The 20,885-nt window shown below is 43.0% G+C and overlaps 1 protein-coding gene across 4 annotated transcripts in view; it reads right to left on the reverse strand.

The window, feature by feature from the left end:
• Positions 1-20,885, reverse strand: part of LOC148479670 (serine/threonine-protein kinase BRSK2) — a 179,293-nt gene that overhangs the window by 50,064 nt on the left and 108,344 nt on the right. For all 4 annotated transcript variants that reach the window (XM_088454563.1, XM_088454562.1, XM_088454561.1 and 1 more), the window contains exons 8-9: positions 13,040-13,186; positions 8,162-8,193 (exon numbers count right to left, since the gene is read on the reverse strand). In XM_088454563.1, coding sequence (XP_088310689.1) covers positions 8,162-8,193; positions 13,040-13,186 — 179 coding nt within the window. The remainder of the gene's footprint in view (positions 1-8,161; positions 8,194-13,039; positions 13,187-20,885) is intronic.

A 20,885-nucleotide genomic window follows, 5' to 3' on the forward strand; every position in this document is an offset into this window, starting at 1 on the left:
GTTGTGTGTGTTTAAGGGGAGGAGATATGTGTGAGAAGGGGGAAGATCTGAGTGAGTGGGGAGAGCTGTGTGAGAAATGTATCCACTGTATGTATTTATATATACAGTATATGGCTAGCTGTTACAAAAATGCTATATGGCTGTCACACAGGATATATGGCTGTAGCACACTTAATAGATGGCTACCTCAAACACAGGATATATAGCTAGATTACACACAGGATAGATAACTATCTTACACACTGGATAGATGGCTAGCTTACACACAGGATAGATTGCTATCTTACACACAGGATAGATGACTATCTTACACACAGGATAGAGGGCTAGCTTACACACAGGATAGATGGCTAGCTTACACACAGGATAGATTGCTATCTTACACATTGGATAGATGGCTAGCTTTCACACAGGATACATGGTTAGCTTACACATTGGATAGATGGCTAGCTTACACACAGGAAAGATGGCTAGTTTAAAAACAGGATAGAGGGCTAGTTTACACACAGGATAGAGGGCTAGCTTACACATTGGATATATTGCTATCTTACACATTGGATAGATTGCTATCTTACACATTGGATAGATGGTGTCGAAGCTGGATTATTGGCTGAGACAAGATCAGTTTAAAATTGAATCGCAGCGACACCATCTTGCGACTGGCCGCAAGACGCCATTTTGCGAATGGCCGCCTAAGCACCATTTTAGATAAAATCACACTTTAGTTCATGTGGCAATATTACTATTAGCATCATGCGATTGCATCTGTGACCATCGCGATAAGTTACGGCGATTCACCAAAAGCCCATTTCATGACTTTACATAGTTTGGGTGCTCTGGATAAAGTGTATATTATAATTCCCCTAAAGGATATATTGCATTAGCTAAACAGAGCAAATGGCCACGTGACAACTAGCCTGTGTAGACAAGCTTCCTGGATATAACATCTGCTCTCACTCCAGGTGGCCCTGCTCGAATACACACCTTACATTAGCAGGCTTCCTGCAATAAAATACCTTCAAAGCCAAGAGTGTTATCTTAGGTTTTGGGTCTTGTAGCTGTGCTAATTTGCATTTACACAAGAGCCTGGGAGAACAAAGGACTTTACTTTTGAGCCTGGGAAGGGTGGGGGCTGCTGAGAGAGGGGGCATGTGGAACTATAAGGCTTAGCATTCCACACTGCTAGGTGTTCACTCAGTTTAAGTGAGATTTAAGTGCACCATTTCTCATACACACATTAATACGCACAATTGCGCTGGTAACTAATCGCATATTAGCGATTGCATAAGATCCTATATGAAAACGCTGTTCATTAGCTTTATGCGCACGCATCTGCTCCAAGTTAACTAGCGTCTTTATATCAAACCCCGCATACTCACACATTACATATCCACATACAAGATTCCATAAGCTTTAAGGGATAAGATTTAAGTTCGTTCATTTAGTATAAATGCTGTGAAATAAAGATTATTTGGTAACTAAGGTTTTATACATGCTAAGTAAGCCGTGTTTGTTTTTGTACTGATGCGTACTCTTTCAACAGAATTCCGGTATTATCGGTGTGGAGATCACATCATGCATTCTCAACTTATGGACCGCAGAGACTTCAAGCAACAAAATGTATATTATATGAACAACTGTTAGGATGTTGCATGGGGCGGGAAACCAGAGACCCTCAGTTGTTGGAGGCTGGGTTGTGTCTATTTGAATCAGCCTGTTAAATGCTCTGTAACAGATGCATCCCCCTTGAGGACCAATGGCATCAGCAACAAACTTCTCTATTGTGTTGTCTATTTCTGGGGGGTATAAATATGTGTGCTCCAACACTGGGTCTTAGTCTTCTTGTTGAATGCTGACTGACGGGGGGTTTCTTGCTGATGCCTAACATCTGGACCAGAGAGCGCTGCGTATGTATAATTGTACTTGGGTCTGTATAATCTCTTTGCACTTAGATTATATGAGGATCATAGCGTGTAACTGCTGTACTTTTACATGAATAATACTTTGTGCTTTGGGACCACAGATTCTAGGTCTGAAGTCTTTATTTACTGTATGACTGCGTACGCAAAATAGCGTCATCCTTAGAGGTTTATAGGTAGGATATTAGAAGGTATAGGCAGGGGTATATAGAGGTTCAAATATAGATTCCTTAATGGCTAGCTTACACACAGGATAGATGGCTAGTTTACAAAGAGGATAGAGGGCTAGTTTACACACAGGATAGAGGGCTAGCTTACACACAGGATAGAGGGCTAGCTTACACATTGGATATATGGCTAGCTTACACATTGGATATATGGCTAGCTATATGGATAGCTTACACACAGGATAGATAGCTAGCTTACATATTGGATATATGGCTAGCTTACACATTGGATATATGGCTATCTTACACACAGGATAGATGGCTAGCTTACACACAGCATATATGGCTAGCTTACACACAGGATAGATAGCTAGTTTACACACAGGATAGAGGGCTAGCTTACACACAGGATAGATGACTATCTAACACACAGGATAGATGGCTAGCTTACACACAGGATAGACTGCTATCTTACACATTGTATAGATTGCTATCTTACACATTGGATAGATGGCTAGCTCTCACACAGGATACATGGCTAACACAAAAATATATCAGGTGTCCCACCTTAGCGCCTGCTCCAAAGAATGATCAGTCAATACTTAACTTATATGTATCACGAATATCTTTGGACTTCTTATCTCCAAATCAAAATGAGGTGTAACCAATGTGTATCGTAATATGTGAAGAAAGACAAAAGAAGAAAAAAATCTAGTGCAGATTGTCTCACCATAAATTCATAAAATACAAATAGAATATTTTCCAAATGATCCTGATGCTATATGCAGAATAAATGCTTGTGTGAAAAATCCTTAATATATAACACACATTTATTCAAAGCACAAATTAATATAAGCACATACAATACAATATACAAAAGGAGCTTCTAGATGAATAATGAGCCTCCTTTGAAACATCAATTCACCAGAATTACAGGTGAAGTTGGCCTCCTACCAGAATCCAGGTAAGTAGATGCATATATTAATAACTGGGAAGATGTAAAAAACCCGGGTTCAGCCTCAGCTATTTGTCCTCATCTCTCCCACACCGGTTCTGGATGGATCCTATGGTCCCTCTTTGCTGCCAACGCGTTTCTACCATTAAGGTCTTTGTCAAGGCAATGAGGGTCTAGTAATGTGGGCCACCTTAAATACCCTTATCAATCAAGAACTGGATTACTGGGAGGAGCCACCTTCTTTACAATATATAATTCAAAACATCAATTCATGTATCACAATATATATAATCATTAAAATCCCCTATACTTATATATTTAAAATTCATAAATTATCCATATTGCACCAACCCAGAATTTTTCTTTTTATAACTTAAAAAACGGCATCCATGTCACTTCCGGTAAGCGGGTCCACGTGTGTCCTATCGCGGCTCCTTCTGGTGTTTCACGTGAGACACACAGCACTTTGGGATAAGTAATTCCTTCCCCAGGTGTCCAATAACCATATAGGTGATGTCCGAACGTTATGTCCTTACGACGGACACAAAGTTCCGTCGCTCTGAGCGCAATGGCCGGAAGTACGCGTCACGCGGCCTTAAGGATTCTGGGATTTGTAGTCAAAAATTCCCGCCGATCCCGGAAGTCCACGTAACACTGTGTGAGGATGCTTGGGGCTTGTAGTAGAAATGCCTCACTAGTTCTTAAAGTGACATATCAATAACCATGCCTTCCATGTAAATCAATACATTGTCAGTGCTTTAATAACAGCTGAAGTTTATGGTTTAGAAAGTCCATTTATCCCATATTAGCCTATCGGTAAAATATATCTGTAAAATAACAAAACGTACAAAATATATTATATAAAGCAGCCTTATATTATTAAAGTGACCACATGTGCATAATAAATAGATAATAAAAACTCCATATAAATAATGAACTTATAAATAAAACAATTTAATTTAAGAACCATTTAATTTCAAAATCCTTATTGATCCCTCCCGGATGTAAAGTCTTAAGGGAATAGATATAATACATCTCTGCTTTAGCCAACTCATGAGGTAGATTATTATTTCTCCAATTCACTTTTACTTGTTTTAAAACCCCAAATTCTTTGATATCCCCGATATTCTTGTTATGGATATCTTTAAAATGGGATGATAATGCATGGGTCTCTAGACCCTTTTTAATGTTACGGATATGTTCCGCAAGTCTTATCTTTAGGGGTCTGGATGTTCTACCAATGTAATATTTATTGCAATTACATCCTATATAGTATACAACATTTTTTGAGTTGCATGTAGAGAAATCTTCTATTTTTTTCTCTATGCCATTAATCTTTACATTCAAACACTTCCTAACCCCCTTAACTGTTTGACACATTGTACATGTACCACATCTCTGAAAGCCCTTAGTGGTGATTCTACCACTAGTCCTAGGGGGTGAAAGTGCACTTTTGGTAACCTTATCCTTAATGTTTTTTGCTCTTCTATAAATGAATCTTGGTTTATCCGGAAGTAAAGGTTTAAGAACTTGATCTGCTTTCAGGATAGGCCAATGAGTTTTCACAATTCGTTCAATTTGCTTATATTGTGAATTGTAATCTGTGATAAACGCCAACTTAAAACCCTCATTACAATTTTGGATTTGTGTCCTTTTCTCAGTTAGTAATGTATCTCTTTATCTTCTCTAGCCAATTACGAAGATTAAAAAGGAATTGTTCAGAGAATAATATTTTTGAAGAACAAGCGAACAATATGATAATAAAATTTGAACATAGTGGGTACAAAAAAGAGAAGGTACAGGCAGCTATGGCAAAGTGTATAAATCTCGAAAGAGATACATTACTAACTGAGAAAAGGACACAAATCCAAAATTCTAATGAGGGTTTTAAGTTGGCGTTTATCACAGATTACAATTCACAATATAAGCAAATTGAACGAATTGTGAAAACTCATTGGCCTATCCTGAAAGCAGATCAAGTTCTTAAACCTTTACTTCCGGATAAACCAAGATTCATTTATAGAAGAGCAAAAAACATTAAGGATAAGGTTACCAAAAGTGCACTTTCACCCCCTAGGACTAGTGGTAGAATCACCACTAAGGGCTTTCAGAGATGTGGTACATGTACAATGTGTCAAACAGTTAAGGGGGTTAGGAAGTGTTTGAATGTAAAGATTAATGGCATAGAGAAAAAAATAGAAGATTTCTCTACATGCAACTCAAAAAATGTTGTATACTATATAGGATGTAATTGCAATAAATATTACATTGGTAGAACATCCAGACCCCTAAAGATAAGACTTGCGGAACATATCCGTAACATTAAAAAGGGTCTAGAGACCCATGCATTATCATCCCATTTTAAAGATATCCATAACAAGAATATCGGGGATATCAAAGAATTTGGGGTTTTAAAACAAGTAAAAGTGAATTGGAGAAATAATAATCTACCTCATGAGTTGGCTAAAGCAGAGATGTATTATATCTATTCCCTTAAGACTTTACATCCGGGAGGGATCAATAAGGATTTTGAAATTAAATGGTTCTTAAATTAAATTGTTTTATTTATAAGTCCATTATTTATATGGAGTTTTTATTATCTATTTATTATGCACATGTGGTCACTTTAATAATATAAGGCTGCTTTATATAATATATTTTGTACGTTTTGTTATTTTACAGATATATTTTACCGATAGGCTAATATGGGATAAATGGACTTTCTAAACCATAAACTTCAGCTGTTATTAAAGCACTGACAATGTATTGATTTAAATGGAAGGCATGGTTATTGATATGTCACTTTAAGAACTAGTGAGGCATTTCTACAAGCCCCAAGCATCCTCACACAGTGTTACGTGGACTTCCGGGATCGGCGGGACTTTTTGACTACAAATCCCAGAATCCTTAAGGCCGCGTGACGCGTACTTCCGGCCATTGCGCTCAGAGCGACGGAACTTTGTGTCCGTCGTAAGGACATAACGTTCGGACATCACCTATATGGTTATTGGACACCTGGGGAAGGAATTACTTATCCCAAAGTGCTGTGTGTCTCACGTGAAACACCAGAAGGAGCCGCGATAGGACACACGTGGACCCGCTTACCGGAAGTGACATGGATGCCGTTTTTTAAGTTATAAAAAGAAAAATTCTGGGTTGGTGCAATATGGATAATTTATGAATTTTAAATATATAAGTATAGGGGATTTTAATGATTATATATATTGTGATACATGAATTGATGTTTTGAATTATATATTGTAAAGAAGGTGGCTCCTCCCAGTAATCCAGTTCTTGATTGATAAGGGTATTTAAGGTGGCCCACATTACTAGACCCTCATTGCCTTGACAAAGACCTTAATGGTAGAAACGCGTTGGCAGCAAAGAGGGACCATAGGATCCATCCAGAACCGGTGTGGGAGAGATGAGGACAAATAGCTGAGGCTGAACCCGGGTTTTTTACATCTTCCCAGTTATTAATATATGCATCTACTTACCTGGATTCTGGTAGGAGGCCAACTTCACCTGTAATTCTGGTGAATTGATGTTTCAAAGGAGGCTCATTATTCATCTAGAAGCTCCTTTTGTATATTGTATTGTATGTGCTTATATTAATTTGTGCTTTGAATAAATGTGTGTTATATATTAAGGATTTTTCACACAAGCATTTATTCTGCATATAGCATCAGGATCATTTGGAAAATATTCTATTTGTATTTTATGAATTTATGGTGAGACAATCTGCACTAGATTTTTTTCTTCTTTTGTCTTTCTTCACATATTACGATACACATTGGTTACACCTCATTTTGATTTGGAGATAAGAAGTCCAAAGATATTCGTGATACATATAAGTTAAGTATTGATTGATCATTCTTTGGAGCAGGCGCTAAGGTGGGACACCTGATATATTTTTGTGTAAGCTTTATTATTGGAGGAGTTAGATACCTCCCCCTTAGGAGATCTCACCCAAGCAGCCAGCTTGGCGCAAACATACAAATACCATTCCATTTGTGTATTTTGAGGATACATGGCTAGCTTACACACTGGATAGATGTCTAGCTTACACACAGGATAGATGACTATCTTACACACAGGATAGATGGCTAGCTTACACACAGGATAGACTGCTATCTTACACATTGTATAGATTGCTATCTTACACATTGGATAGATGGCTAGCTCTCACACAGGATAGATGGCTAGCTTACACATTGGATAGATGGCTAGCTTACACACAGGATAGATGACTATCTTACACACAGGATAGATGGCTAGCTTACACACAGGATAGACTGCTATCTTACACATTTGATAGATGGCTAGCTCTCACACAGGATACATGGCTAGCTTACACATTGGATAGATGGCTAGCTTACACACAGGATAGATGGCTAGTTTACACACATGATAGAGGGCTAGCTTACACATTGGATATATGCCTAGCTTACACATTGGATATATGGCTAGCTTACACAGAGGATAGATGGCTAGCTTACACACAGGATATATGGCTATCTTACACACAGGATAGATGGCTAGTTTACACACAGGATAGATGGCTAGCTAACACACATCATATATGGCTACCTTACACACAGGATAGATGGCTAGCTTACACACAGGATAGATGGCTAGCTTACACACAGGATAGATGGCTAGTTTACAAACAGGATAGAGGGCTAGTTTACACACAGGATAGAGGGCTATCTTACACACAGGATAGATGGCTTGCTTACACATTGGATATATGGCTAGCTATATGGATAGCTTACACACAGGATAGATGGCTAGCTTACACATTGGATATATGGCTAGCTTACACATTGGATACATGGCTAGCTATATGGCTAGCTTACACACAGGATAGATGGCTAGCTTACACACAGGATAGATGGCTAGCTAACACACATCATATATGGCTACCTTACACACAGGACAGATGGCTAGCTTACACACAGGACAGATGGCTAGCTTACACACATCATATATGGCTACCTTACACACAGGACAGATGGCTAGCTTACACACAGGATAGATGGCTAGCTTACACACAGGATAGATGGCTAGCTGTCACACAAACTAAATAAAATCTGTCATATTATAGTTTGCATACTCACATGTACCAGGTGTGCTTCTGTATGTTTTCTAACTGCAAGGCAGAAAAGACACAACTAACACACATGGCTGAACATACCACATGCTGCATCTCACTGTACTACTACAGTAAATGGTCTGTAAACATAACATTATCCATGGTATAAAGTTATAGATAGTACAAATGTTGGACAGAGTAATATAAGGAAAAGCATTAGTGAAATAATCATATTTGTAATTATTTTTAAATTAGTCATAATAACTGTCATGAACATGGTGACAGACTTAAATGTAATTAAATGCAATCACTTCAAAGTAATTGTACATTAAATGCACTTGCCTTTTTAACTCATGCTTTTTTAAATACACGTAAATAAACTTTTTATGTTAACAGAATAAAAATGAAAAAATTAATACAGAATGTAATACAATTTTTACCAGCATTGTTCACATCATTCATTTATTCCTTATTAATAATCAGTTTGGAGAAAGCTCCTGTGCTATGTATTATAGAACACAAGCACCCCAGCTGCAGTCATTGCCCTGATATCTTTTGTTGTCGGATAATAGTCATAGAGTATGACACACAGTCAGGGGCGTTTTAAGAGAGGAGGGGGCCCATGTGCACTCCTCGTGCGGGGCCCCCTCTCTCTCTCTGGTGGCTGGCAGCCGACTGATGCGGCTGGCTAGCCACCGGAGAATTAGTAGACTCCGGGCACTAGAGTGTGCCCGGAGTCTACTGCGCATGCGCAGAACACCGGAAAATGGCCGCGGTGTTCTGAGTAGCAGTGACACCCGACGCGGGACCTCGGACAGGTAAGTTTAAAAAAAATCTGGGTGCAGTGTGTGCGGTGCGGGGCCCCCCTGGACCCGGGGTCCCGTGTGCCGCGCACACACTGCACCCATTATAGATACGCCACTGCACACAGTGTGTTGTACAGGGGGTTGTACAGTGTGTTGTACAGCTAATAGTGCAGTGCAGGGGAGTAACTAGGTATTTGAAGGCCCCATAGCAAAAGTTTGTAAGGACACCTATGTACCACCCAATCGTCTAAAATGTGTATAACAAATGTAATGTCACGCTCCGGCCTTTAAAAACCAGTTTCTTAACTCTACGGTGCCAGTCCAGGATAGCACAGAGGTCCGCTCACGCTGCACATTGCTCCCGATAGGTGCTGAGGTCTGTATGTGCTGTTCTTGCCCCATCCACTCAGTGACCCAGGGCCGTATTAAGGTCTGCGGGGGCCCCCATCAATAAGTTATATATATAAATATATATATATATATATATATATATATACACACACACACACATACACACACCGGTCTATCTGCCTGATGTCCAATGCCCCCTGTAGTTGTGCCCCTTCTGCAATGCCCCCAGCAGTTGTGCCCCTTCTGCAATGCCCCCTGTAGTTGTGTCCCTTCAATGCCCCCTGTAGTTGTGCCCCTTCTTTAATGCCCCCTGTAGTTGTGCCCCTTCTTTAATGCCCCCAGTAATTGTGCCCCTTCTGCAGTGCCCCAAGTATTTGTGCCTTTCCTCCAATGCCCCCAGTATTTGTGCCCCTTCTTTTATGCCCTTTGTAGTTGAGCATCTACTCCAATGCTTCCAGTAGTTGTGCCCCCTGCAATGCCCCCAGTAGTTGTGCCTCTTCTTAAATACCCCCAGTAGTTGTGCCCCTTCGAATGCCCCCAGTAGTTGTGCCTCTTCTTAAATACCCCCAGTAGTTGTGCCCCTTGAAATGCCCCTAGTAGTTGTGCCTCTTCTTAAATGCCCCCAGTAGTTGTGCCCCTTGCAATGCCCCCAGTAGTTGTGCCTCTTCTTAAATGCCCCCAGTAGTTGTGCCCCTTGCAATGCCCCCAGTAGTTGTGCCTCTTCTTAAATGCCCCCTGTAGATGTGCCCCGTAAAGTAGTGCCCCCAGTAGCTCTCCCTCCCCTCCCACACCCCTGTTAAAAAAACGTACCTGTCTTCACTCCATGCTGTCACGGCTCCCGAGTCCCGCCATCACTGCTACTGCTGCTGCCGCTGTCTGCTGGATCTAACTGGATCCAGTAGAGGCGCGCAGGCTCCTCTTCTCTGCAGTGCGCGGGTGACATCATGACGTCACCCGCGCAATGCATCACTGGGAACGATGGCCTCAGAAGCGATCAGTATTCAGAGGCCAACGTTCCCACTTACCTTAGTTGATCGCGATCTACGGACAGGAGCTCCGCGAGCTTCCAGTAGATCGCGATCAACCTTTTTGCCGGGCATGTGGCCAGGGGTCGGGGACAGTGTGTGGGGGCCTCCTATGTGGACGACCGCCCCTGTCGCCCTGCCCTTAATCCGGCCCTGCAGTGACCTGTCACTTAGCATGGAGATGACTCTATGCAGCCCCTTGCTCACAGTGTGTCTTCCCAGCATGATGGCACACAGGCTACAAGCCAGAGTTCCCTCCTAAACCACAGTATTGGAGCAGCCATGTTGGACTCTGTCACCTGACGCTCTTTCTCCACTCAAAACGCTGCTGCCAGACCAGCTGATCGCAGCATCCAATCCCTGGGGATCCTCCCCTATAAATTCCATTTCCTGACTGACCTCTGTTGCCAATACAACGTCGCTTCTTGCTGAACTTATAGCTCTGTGCTGAGCTCCTGGGGACTCTATATCTGTACGGTCCCAGGGCCTGATTCAGCAAGGAACCATGCTAGCAGACGCACGCACCCAGCTGCAGCGAGAACATTCTGATCAATGCATATGCACAGAAGACCACAGCACAAGAAGTAGACGCCCAGCAAAACATAAAGCCGCCCACCTATGCCGTGATTGACAGCGTAAACATCGAGAGCATCGAGTGCTATTGACCTGACCCTGCTGCAGGACTTGAGAGATTACTGCACGCAGAGAAGCGCCCGGCTGCGTACGGCGCCGCTGACATTAATTTATGCACGCCCCTGTAACGGCGTGCGAACGCGCAGACATGCCTGGTTCGGCCGACCACCCCCGTTACCACCCACAAACAGCACTTCCTGTCAATCAACATCGAAGGTCCCTGTGCACTCTGAGAGAGCCCTTACCATACTCAGCTACCTGTTCGCACACGCGCAATGCAATGCATACACATGTGCAGATCGCAAACATCGGCTCGCACCGCACGTTCTCCCCACTTTTGTTGCTTGCTGAATCAGGCCCCCAGTCCTTTATATCCATTTCCTAAATCTGATAAACAATTCTCCTTTACCATCGTGCACACCAGTCTGGTTTTACGACTGAGACTTGTTCTTACAGCCTCCATCAGTTCCAGATGATCAAGTTAATTAATGAATTCAATTAATTCATCAAAATAGGACTCTTATCAATGAAGTTCTTCAAATCTTCAACAACGGTCCCAACCAATCAAGTTTGTCAATTCATCAACATCGGATTCAAATCCATCAAGTTTTTTAATTCATCATCGGTCCCAAGCCCTCCGACCTCACAGCAGCCCAGCACACGCCGCAGCAGTCTCCTATCTTTGTCTGGGGGGGAGCGATCACACTGATTGCGCCCTCTCCTGGCTTTGCTCCGGGCTGAGAGGCTCACAGCACCCCCCTCCCTGTAAAACACTCCCCCTCCCGCGATTAGGTCACTCTCTCTTTCACACGGGCCCACGCCCAGCTGTCAGCACCCCTGTCCTTCAGTATTATATATCCAGTCCCATTCCAACCTGCTGTTCACTAAAGAAATTCTATTCCTGTTCTCACTTTCAGGCCCATGAGGAAGTCCTGGCTCAAGCCACCTAAGTTCCTTTACGCCTCTCAAATCTTCTCTTCAGCCTCTCATGCTTGTGCCAACCCAAACCAAACCCTCAGTAACTGTGACAAGGAAGATGGGCCCTCCTAAGCTCTGGGCCTTATAGCAGCTGCCATACAGTGTTTTGTGCAGGTGGAGGTACAGTATCTTCTACAGGAGGGTCATTCAGTGAGCGATACAGTGTGTCATACAATGTTTTGTACAGTGGGTGGTACGGTGTGTTGTACAGAGGGAGTCGTACAGTGTGTTGTACAGCGGTTTCTCCAGATTGTTGTACATTGGTTTGTACAATTTGTTGTACAATGTGTTGAACATGGAGTTTTACAGTTTGTTATACATGGGTTTGTGCATTTTTGTTGTACATGAGTTTGTACAGCGGGTAGTACAATGTGTAGTACAGTGTGTTGTATAAGGGGAGGTACAGGGTTTTGTACAGTGCACAGTATCAGTGTGTTGCACAGTGAGTAGTACAGTTATCATACCATGTGACAAATATGATTTTCTATACCTATAACTGGAATGTATAAGGAAATAAATGTTTATGAACATAAATATAAGCGTTTTAAGAGAATAAACATTTCTGTAAATAAAAAACGTACATTGTATTATAATCTTTTACTGCAGTCTGGATATACAGTATATATTTTGATAAAAGTCTTGTGAAACAATCACATCACAAATGGATTTAGAAATATATTGTAAAAAAGAATAAATACATGTATGTTTCTTTTTTTCTGAAACAAATTATATTTATGGGAGATGTCTATTTACTATGTAGCTATTGCACCATAAGGTTCCGCACTTCCAGGGACTCTTCTGTTCAGTTCTGTATATCCCTAACAGGACACAAAGCTCTAACCTGGTATGGTGTAAGTAGTTTGTCCTGTCCTTTATTATATTGGACAAATTGAGGTGTGTGGAGACTTATGTTACCATGCTTATATTTTAAAGGTGGTGATGTCAGCAAGATGCGCAATGATATTTGAGGCTGCCTGTACTGTGATTAGTCTGATTGCTACCTATGATTATCCATGCAGTGGGACTAAATGTTAGGGTCTGTCATTGACTGAAATGAAGTGGTCGCAGGGAAGAAGCTGACATCTTACAGGTTCACTCCTTAATCCTCACCGTCAATCTCTTCAAGGGTTCCACCTCGATCATCCCGCAGAGGAGATTTTGGCAGTCCGGGGGAATAAAATGTGGCATGTGGAAGACCCCTCGTTTCACCTTCTCCAGAAGCTGCCTTAGGTTGTCATCATCAAATGGGAGGGCACCCTTTATAACAACAAAACCGAAAGAAAAACATTTTTATGTAGTAACATGACAACTTGGCAAGTAAACATATTTAGCTTAAGTGCAGCCAGAATTATTCCATTTGCTGTCCACATATTACTGTTATTATTATCATAGATTTGTAACACGTCTCACAGAAGAGACTGATGAATTAGAAGTGGGCACAACTCAAATAAGAGCAGTGAATGTGGTGCAGAGTGGAGATTGGGACAATTGTGAAGGTGCATTAGGGTGGGGAATGTAGATAAGAGTATCGTATTCTCTAATAAAGAGAAGGGTTTCCAGAGAGTATAGGAGAGTGACCATGTGTAGCAGGGAATTCCATAAGTGAGAAGAAGCCTTGTAGGCAGGAATGAGAGGAGGTTATCAGAGACATGGCAAGGCACAGGTCAGAGGTAAATCTAAGAGGGTGAGACTAAGGGGTAAATTTACTAAAGTGAGAGTTTTTAGAAGTAGAGATGTTGCCCATAGCAACCAATCAGATTCTAGCTATTCTCTTCTAGAATGTGCTAGTTAAATGTTAAGTAGAGTCTGATTGGTTGCTATGGGCAACATTTCCACTTCTAAAAATTCTCACTTTAGTAAATTTACCCCTAAGAGTATTTTGAGGTGAGATTTAAGATGTACGAAAGGGTGGTGCTGTTGAGGCAGGGGCGTATCTATAATGGGTGCAGGGTGTGCGGGGCACACGGGCCCCTGGGGGCCTGGCACCGCACACCCTGCACCCATAGTTTTACTTAACTCTTCGGAGTCCCACATCGGCGCAGGGTTCTGGCGCTGTAAAAACGTCTGGGAAATGGCCGCCGAGGCTATTTTCCCATCGTTTGCGCATGCGCAGTGTAGGGAAAATGGCCGCCACGGCACTTTCCCGGTGACCTGCGCACACTCTAGTGCCCATAGTCTATAACACCGGCCATGCACAGCTCAGTGTGCTGCCGACCGCCGGACAGAGAGGAGGGGGACCGTGTCGGAGACTGCACACGGGCCCCCTCCTCTCTAGAAACGCCCCTGTGTTGAGGGGTTTTCTAAATGAAGGTAAGTAATCTGAATTAAAGTTTGGAAAATACAGGGATTTGCAAAGTGATGGATCAGTTGTGGAACTGCGAGAGAGGAAGCTCCTGCTGTAGCAATTGGGTTCCGGACTATAGACAGACAGTAATTAGTTAGACAATGTCTAGATAGACACCAGATGTTAGACAATTAATAGTTAGACAAGGATAAAAGTTCGACACACTAAAGTTAGACATGTACAAAAGATAAACAGGGTCAAAAGTTCGACATGAAAAAGATCGACAGAAAAATGGTTGACACAATATTTTTTATTTATTTATTTTAGGGTTAGGTTTAGGTTTAGGCACAGGCACTTACCCCCACGGTTAGGGTTAGGCACTTACCCAGGCGGTTAGGGTTAGGCACCAGGAGGGAGGGTTAGGGTGAAGATTAGGACTAAAAAAACAAAATAAAAATAATTGTCGACCATTTTTGTGTAGACCATTTTCATGTCGAACTTTTGATCCTGTCGACCTTTTGTACCTGTCGAACTTTTTACATGTCTAACTTTAATGTGTCTGACTTTTGTTTGTGTCCAACTTTTTTCCCTGTCTAACTATTGACTGTCTAACATCTGGTGTCTATCTAGACATTGTCTAACTAATTACTGTCTATCTCTTATGCCACACCCGTAGCAATTAAGGTGGATAGAGGTGGGACTATACGGGTTAGGGGAATGCTAAATTGTACAAATTATCTCAATAGGGATGGGAATCATTTGAGGTTTCATCTGAAACATCAGTCAGATGGTTCCGATGTTTGATGTTTAACCCTGCAATTTTATAGGATCCATGTTTCTTCACCATCGCTAGATTTCTCCCCCAGTGTTTTTCCCTGCCTTTCCAATGTTTTTTCTTTGTGACACTGTGTGGTGCGGTCACTGTTTTGGGCTGCCAGCTGGCTCTCTCCTTATTTTATAGTCAATTACAAGTTAAGAAGAGAGTACAAAACACACTGACTGGGGGCCTGATTCAGAGCCGCTCGTAAGCGGCCGCTCGTTCGTTCCGAGCGATGTTTGCACAACTGCGTACGGATCGTAATACGCATGCGCGAACCAGTCAGTGCGGCCGAAAATCGTTTGTTCGCTAAATAGCGAATGCCTGCTATTTTGAGTGACAGGAGGAGGCGTATGTGGGTGGTAACAGGGGAAGGTGCTTGAAAACGGGGAGTAGAGATCAGAACGCAGGCGTGCTTAAAGGTCAAAATGGGCGTTTTATGGGTGTGCATAATTAATACAGCAGCGTCATTGACCACGTCACTGGGTTATTTTATAGTCAGAACTGCTCGCAAGTATGCGGTAGGAAAAACCAACCACAAGAATAGCGAGCAGTTCATACGCTGGTCGATGTACTCGATTAATCTAATAAATAGCGGACATGACGTAGGATGCGAGCGGCCAGGGAGCGTAGTTTTCCAAAAAACGACCACATGTTTTGTACGCTCGTTCAGACCTAGAGGTGTGAACAGACCGCAAAGAGCGAACAGTTGATTTGAATAGCCACCCCTTTTTTCTGAACGAGCGAGCGCAAATAGCGTCTGGCTCTGAATCAGGCCATGGGTTACTACTGCTGCTGCATGCATGCTGCTGGGGGTGGTGGCTGACAGAGTGAAAGACACTCTGGTCAGCCAATTAGCAGCAGCACATAGGACAGGTTCGCCCCCAGCTCACTGTCACTGGTGCTGCTTTCAGTGAACACTGGTTGGCTGCTGAGTGTCTGGCTGCGGCAGCTCATGGTAAGAAGCAGAGAGGTGTTAGTTAATGCATCACATTTTATTTATTCAATAACAAGTTTGATTTACCACAAAACATGTTTTACTTTAACTATGCATACTGTACATCCTCATTTTTGCACCATTTGTGTGTGGGTGTATGTGTATATATATATATATATATATATATATATTGTGACACAGTTAGGTTAGGGGGTCCCTCTCCTGGGTAGAGGACTCCTTCCTTACACACACACACAGCAGCAGGGAAGCAGCACACCAGTCTGGATGCAAGTACAAGCTGGTCGGCGCCAGTCTTTATTGTACAATGTCAGAAACATAAAGAAAACATAAATATAAATCCTAGCCCTGTCGGGGCACTAACTTCACAGGTAGTTCCCTCACTACCAGAACCTGGCAGGGCCTAATGCCCTCGCCAGCAACAAAAGCACAGCACAACACTCACGGTTAGGTTTCCAAGTGTCTCTGAGCAAACTCCCTGCCTGCTCTCCCAGGTGAGACAATCAGCCCTAAACACACTAGGCTTATATTGGCCACTCTCAGGTGGAAACCCTAACAAGCCTGTTACCAGGCTAAGAGAACCAAAACCTGGAGTGGCCGTGGGTGGAGCCCTCCCTCTCCTCTCACCCACAACCCCCAGGTCCCAAACCGGCTTTTCAAAAAGCCGAAACTCAAGCCTGCTACACTGCAGACTTTCTCCTGGGGGTTTAAAACACAAAAGACAGGAATCTGGGACAAATGTACCTGCCACAGACCACTTTACCAGTGATCCTATCACATATCCCCCCCCTTTGTTTCGACCTGTGGGGTGGAACAACTGAAGCCCCCAAACAATGAACGCGTGACAACGCGTCAGCATTGGCCAGCTGGCTTCCTGGCCTGTGTTCCACTGAAAATTTTAAAGTTTGTAATGCCAAGAACCATCTTGTAATTCTCGCATTACTGTCCTTATTTTCAGACATCCACTTCAGAGGGGCATGGTCAGTGATCAATTTGAACTTTCTTCCGACCAAGTAGTACCTGAGAGCCTCTAACGTCCACTTTATGGCCAACGCCTCCTTCTCCACTGTGGCATAGTTTCTCTCATGTACATTCAACTTTCTGCTAAGATAGAAAATAGGGTGTTCCTCACCCTCCTTGTTCTGGGACAGGACAGCTCCTATACCTACTTCTGATGCATCGGTTTGTACTATGAATTCCCTTTCAAAATTAGGAGTCATCAGGACTGGTTGGGAACACAACACTACTTTCAACTCCTGAAAAGCTTTCTCTGCCTCAGGACTCCATTCTACCATGACTTTTTGTTTGCCTTTGGTCAGGTCAGTCAGTGGGACTGCCATGGTGGCAAAGTTGGGTATAAACCTCCAGTAGTACCCCGTAATTCCCAAGAAGACTCTCACCTGCTTCTTATTCAGAGGCCGTGGCCAGTTTTGTATGGCATCAACTTTATTGAGCTGAGGCTTTATCAGGCCTCTGCCAATGGTGTATCCCAGATATTTTACTTCCTCCATGCCTAGACAAGACTTTTTTGGGTTGGCTGTCAAACCTGCCTTATAGATGGAGTCCAACACTGCTTGCACCCTGGGTAAGTGAGACTGCCAATCAGGACTATGAATGACCACGTCATCCAGATAAGCAGCCGCATACCGTCTATGGGGCCTTAGAATCCTGTCCATCATTCTTTGGAAGGTAGCAGGTGCCACATGTAGCCCGAAGGGCAACATCTTGTACTGAAACAAGCCCTCTGGCGCTGAAAAAGCTGTCTTTTGTTTGGCGCTCTCGGTTAACGGTACTTGCCAATACCCTTTGGTTAGGTCAAGAGTGGTTAAATACCTTGCTGTCCCTAGTCTCTCAATCAGTTCATCCACTCTTGGCATCGGGTAGGCATCGAATTTTGAAACAATGTTCAACTTTTGGAAGTCATTGCAGAAACGCACACTCCCGTCGGGCTTTGGAATCAACACAATGGGACTTGACCATTCACTACGTGATTCTTCAATAACCCCTAACTCTAGCATATTTTTAATTTCTTTCGACACCGATTCTCTTTGTGCTTCTGGTAACCTATAGGGCTTTAGATTAACTTTAACCCCTGGGTCAGTGATGATGTCATGTTTAATGACCGAGGTTTTCCCAGGTACGTCAGAGAACAGCACCCTATTTCTAATCAGAAACTCCTTGACCTCTTGTTGTTGAATTGCCGACAGGGTTTTTGGCACTGTTACTTCGGGAACTAAGGGCCCTGGACTTACTGGAGGGTCTCGGACGGCCGACAGTACCGTTCTATCTTTCCAGGGCTTTAACAGATTTATATGGTATATCTGTTCCGGCTTTCTTTTCCCCGGCTGGTAAACTTTGTAATTGACCTGTCCCACTCTTTCTAAGATTTCAAAGGGCCCTTGCCATTTAGCCAAAAGTTTATTTTCCACAGTGGGAACCAATACTAACACTCTGTCCCCAGGAGCAAAGCTGCGTAACCGAGCATTGCGGTTGTATACCCTCTGCTGTGCCTGTTGAGCCTGTTCCAGGTGCTCTCTCACTATCGGCACTACCGCAGCAATTCTCTCCTGCATTTGAGAAACATACTCAATCACCGTTTTGTAAGGACTAGACTGCCCCTCCTATGTCTCTTTGGCAATGTCTAGTAACCCCCTTGGGTGTCTCCCATACAACAAGTCGAAGGGTGAAAACCCGGTGGAGGACTGGGGAACTTCTCTTATGGCCAACAATAAATACGGCAATAAGTAGTCCCAATCCCTACCATCCTTGTCGACCACTTTCCTAAGCATGTGTTTTAACGTCTTGTTAAACCTCTCGACCAGCCCATCGGTTTGGGGGTGATAAACCGAAGTTCTTAACTGTTCGATTTTGAACAGGCGGCATAACTCTTTCATGACTTTGGACATAAACGGTGTACCCTGGTCAGTTAGTATCTCCTTAGGTATACCCAGCCTGCTAAAGACATGAACTAGTGCAGCAGTTGAAGGTGCCTTCCTCAGTTTTGAAATATAACAATGATAGAGGTGGTAGGCGGCACTCAAACAGTTAATCAAAATTGACACAGAGTCTCCGTAAGTCTAGTCAACGTTTCAATTCCAATCACAGAATTTTCCTGATGAAAATTCTGTGATTGGAATTGAAACATTGACTAGACTTACGGAGACTCCGTGTCATTTTTGATTAACTGTTTGAGTGCCGCCTACCACCTCTATCATTATTATATATATATATATATATATATATATGTGTGTGTGTTTGCCTCCATGAAGAGAGACATAGTATAAGATTAAGAACTATTTTAAACGTTTATTAGTCTATTATATGTTTAAGTACAGAGGACCTTATTCAGAGCCGCTTGATCTGAATGAGGGCGGTCGCTTTTTTTTTTTTTTTTTTTTAGCCGGCCTCCTGGCTGCTCGCTAAGCTGTGGGTGACCACCCACAGCTTTTGCGAGCGGCCAGGTGATGGTCGCGACCATCCGGCTTGCGAAGAGACCCTTGTGGTAGGGTCTCGTCTGCCGCAAGCCCCAGTGAGCTTCCTGCTCTAATAGAGCAGGAAGCTCACTACTGACATCACGAGTGATGTCAGTAGGGCCGCCCACAAACGGCAGGCGTTCCATCAGGAACGCCTCCGTTTGTCCAGCCACCCCCCCCCCCCTCCCCGCCTACAGAACGGGGCAAGCTGTCGATTAACATCGACAGCCGTCCCGTTTGTAGCGAGCCCCGGAGCGAGTGAATTTCTCACTCGCTCCGGGGATTGCGCACGCGAGCGGCACGTGTGCAGTGCCCCACCATCGACCCACTTGCGAGCGGGTCTGAATGAGGGCCTATCGTTAAACATCGGTTCCAGAGAACCAATGTTTATATCTAAATAGTGTTTTGTATTCAATGTTAAAAACATTGGTACTTCCAACGTTTTCTTTCGATATCCCATCCCTAGATCTCGCTCATCCGATCTGCCCCGCCCAGTCATCTGTTGACCAGCGCTAATTAAGCAGAAGCCTATGTATGAGAGAATGTGATTGGTGCCACCTGTAACCAGGAAGAGAGGCAAATGGAAAAGTCTATCTATGCAGCGCAGGATGGAAGAAGGTAAGTGTATATGTGTATATACATATGTGTGCAAGCAAGTGTATATAGATCTTAAGGTAATGTAGGTGCAGTGGTGCATATGCTAATCATTTCATGATGGAATAAAGGTAATTATTAATGGTGGGTGACAGCTATTTAATAGTACGGGTCAAAGTGGTGCTTATTTAGTGTGGCTGGAATGATTTAAGCGCTATAAATTTAAAGCTGGGCTGAGTTTCAGGAAAAGGAAAACCATTTATGTAACATGAATACTAATTAATGTATGGGTTATTTGAGGGCAATGGGTTTATTTATCAATAGTAAAACTATTCATTTACAGTCAGTGAAGGTTGAAATTAAATAGGTGTATTTTTTTTAAGTTTTACAGAAAACATATTAGAAAAACAAGGGGAATAATGAGAACAAGCTATCTATGCTGGAGAATGTGACTGTGACGATTGTAAATAACCATTACAGGGAATGAGGTATTGAAAGAAAACCGACTGTGGGAGGCCAAATTCCAACCTCAATTACTCAAAGGATGTAAGGATACTGTACCATCCTGAGATAGCTAACCAATAGGGACTATACCGTACAGCAAGTAAAGTTTATCAGAGCTAAGCATGTCCAGCTCGAAGTAGGAGCCATTAAACCATAGTGGAGTGTCAGGATCAATCCCCTCTCCAGCAAACAGACCCTGAGCATAGCGCCACACCAACAAGGCCTGGCACAGCAATGGAGCCAGGCTTGGCAACAACAGTTTAGAAAATAAGATCTGTACAGGGAATAAGGGAGACCCGGCCTCCTTAGCCAAGACACCCCTCAACGTG

The sequence above is a fragment of the Taudactylus pleione genome, unplaced genomic scaffold, assembly GCF_031769625.1.
Source record: "Taudactylus pleione unplaced genomic scaffold, aTauple2 ptg000619l, whole genome shotgun sequence".
Lineage (NCBI taxonomy): Eukaryota > Metazoa > Chordata > Amphibia > Anura > Myobatrachidae > Taudactylus > Taudactylus pleione.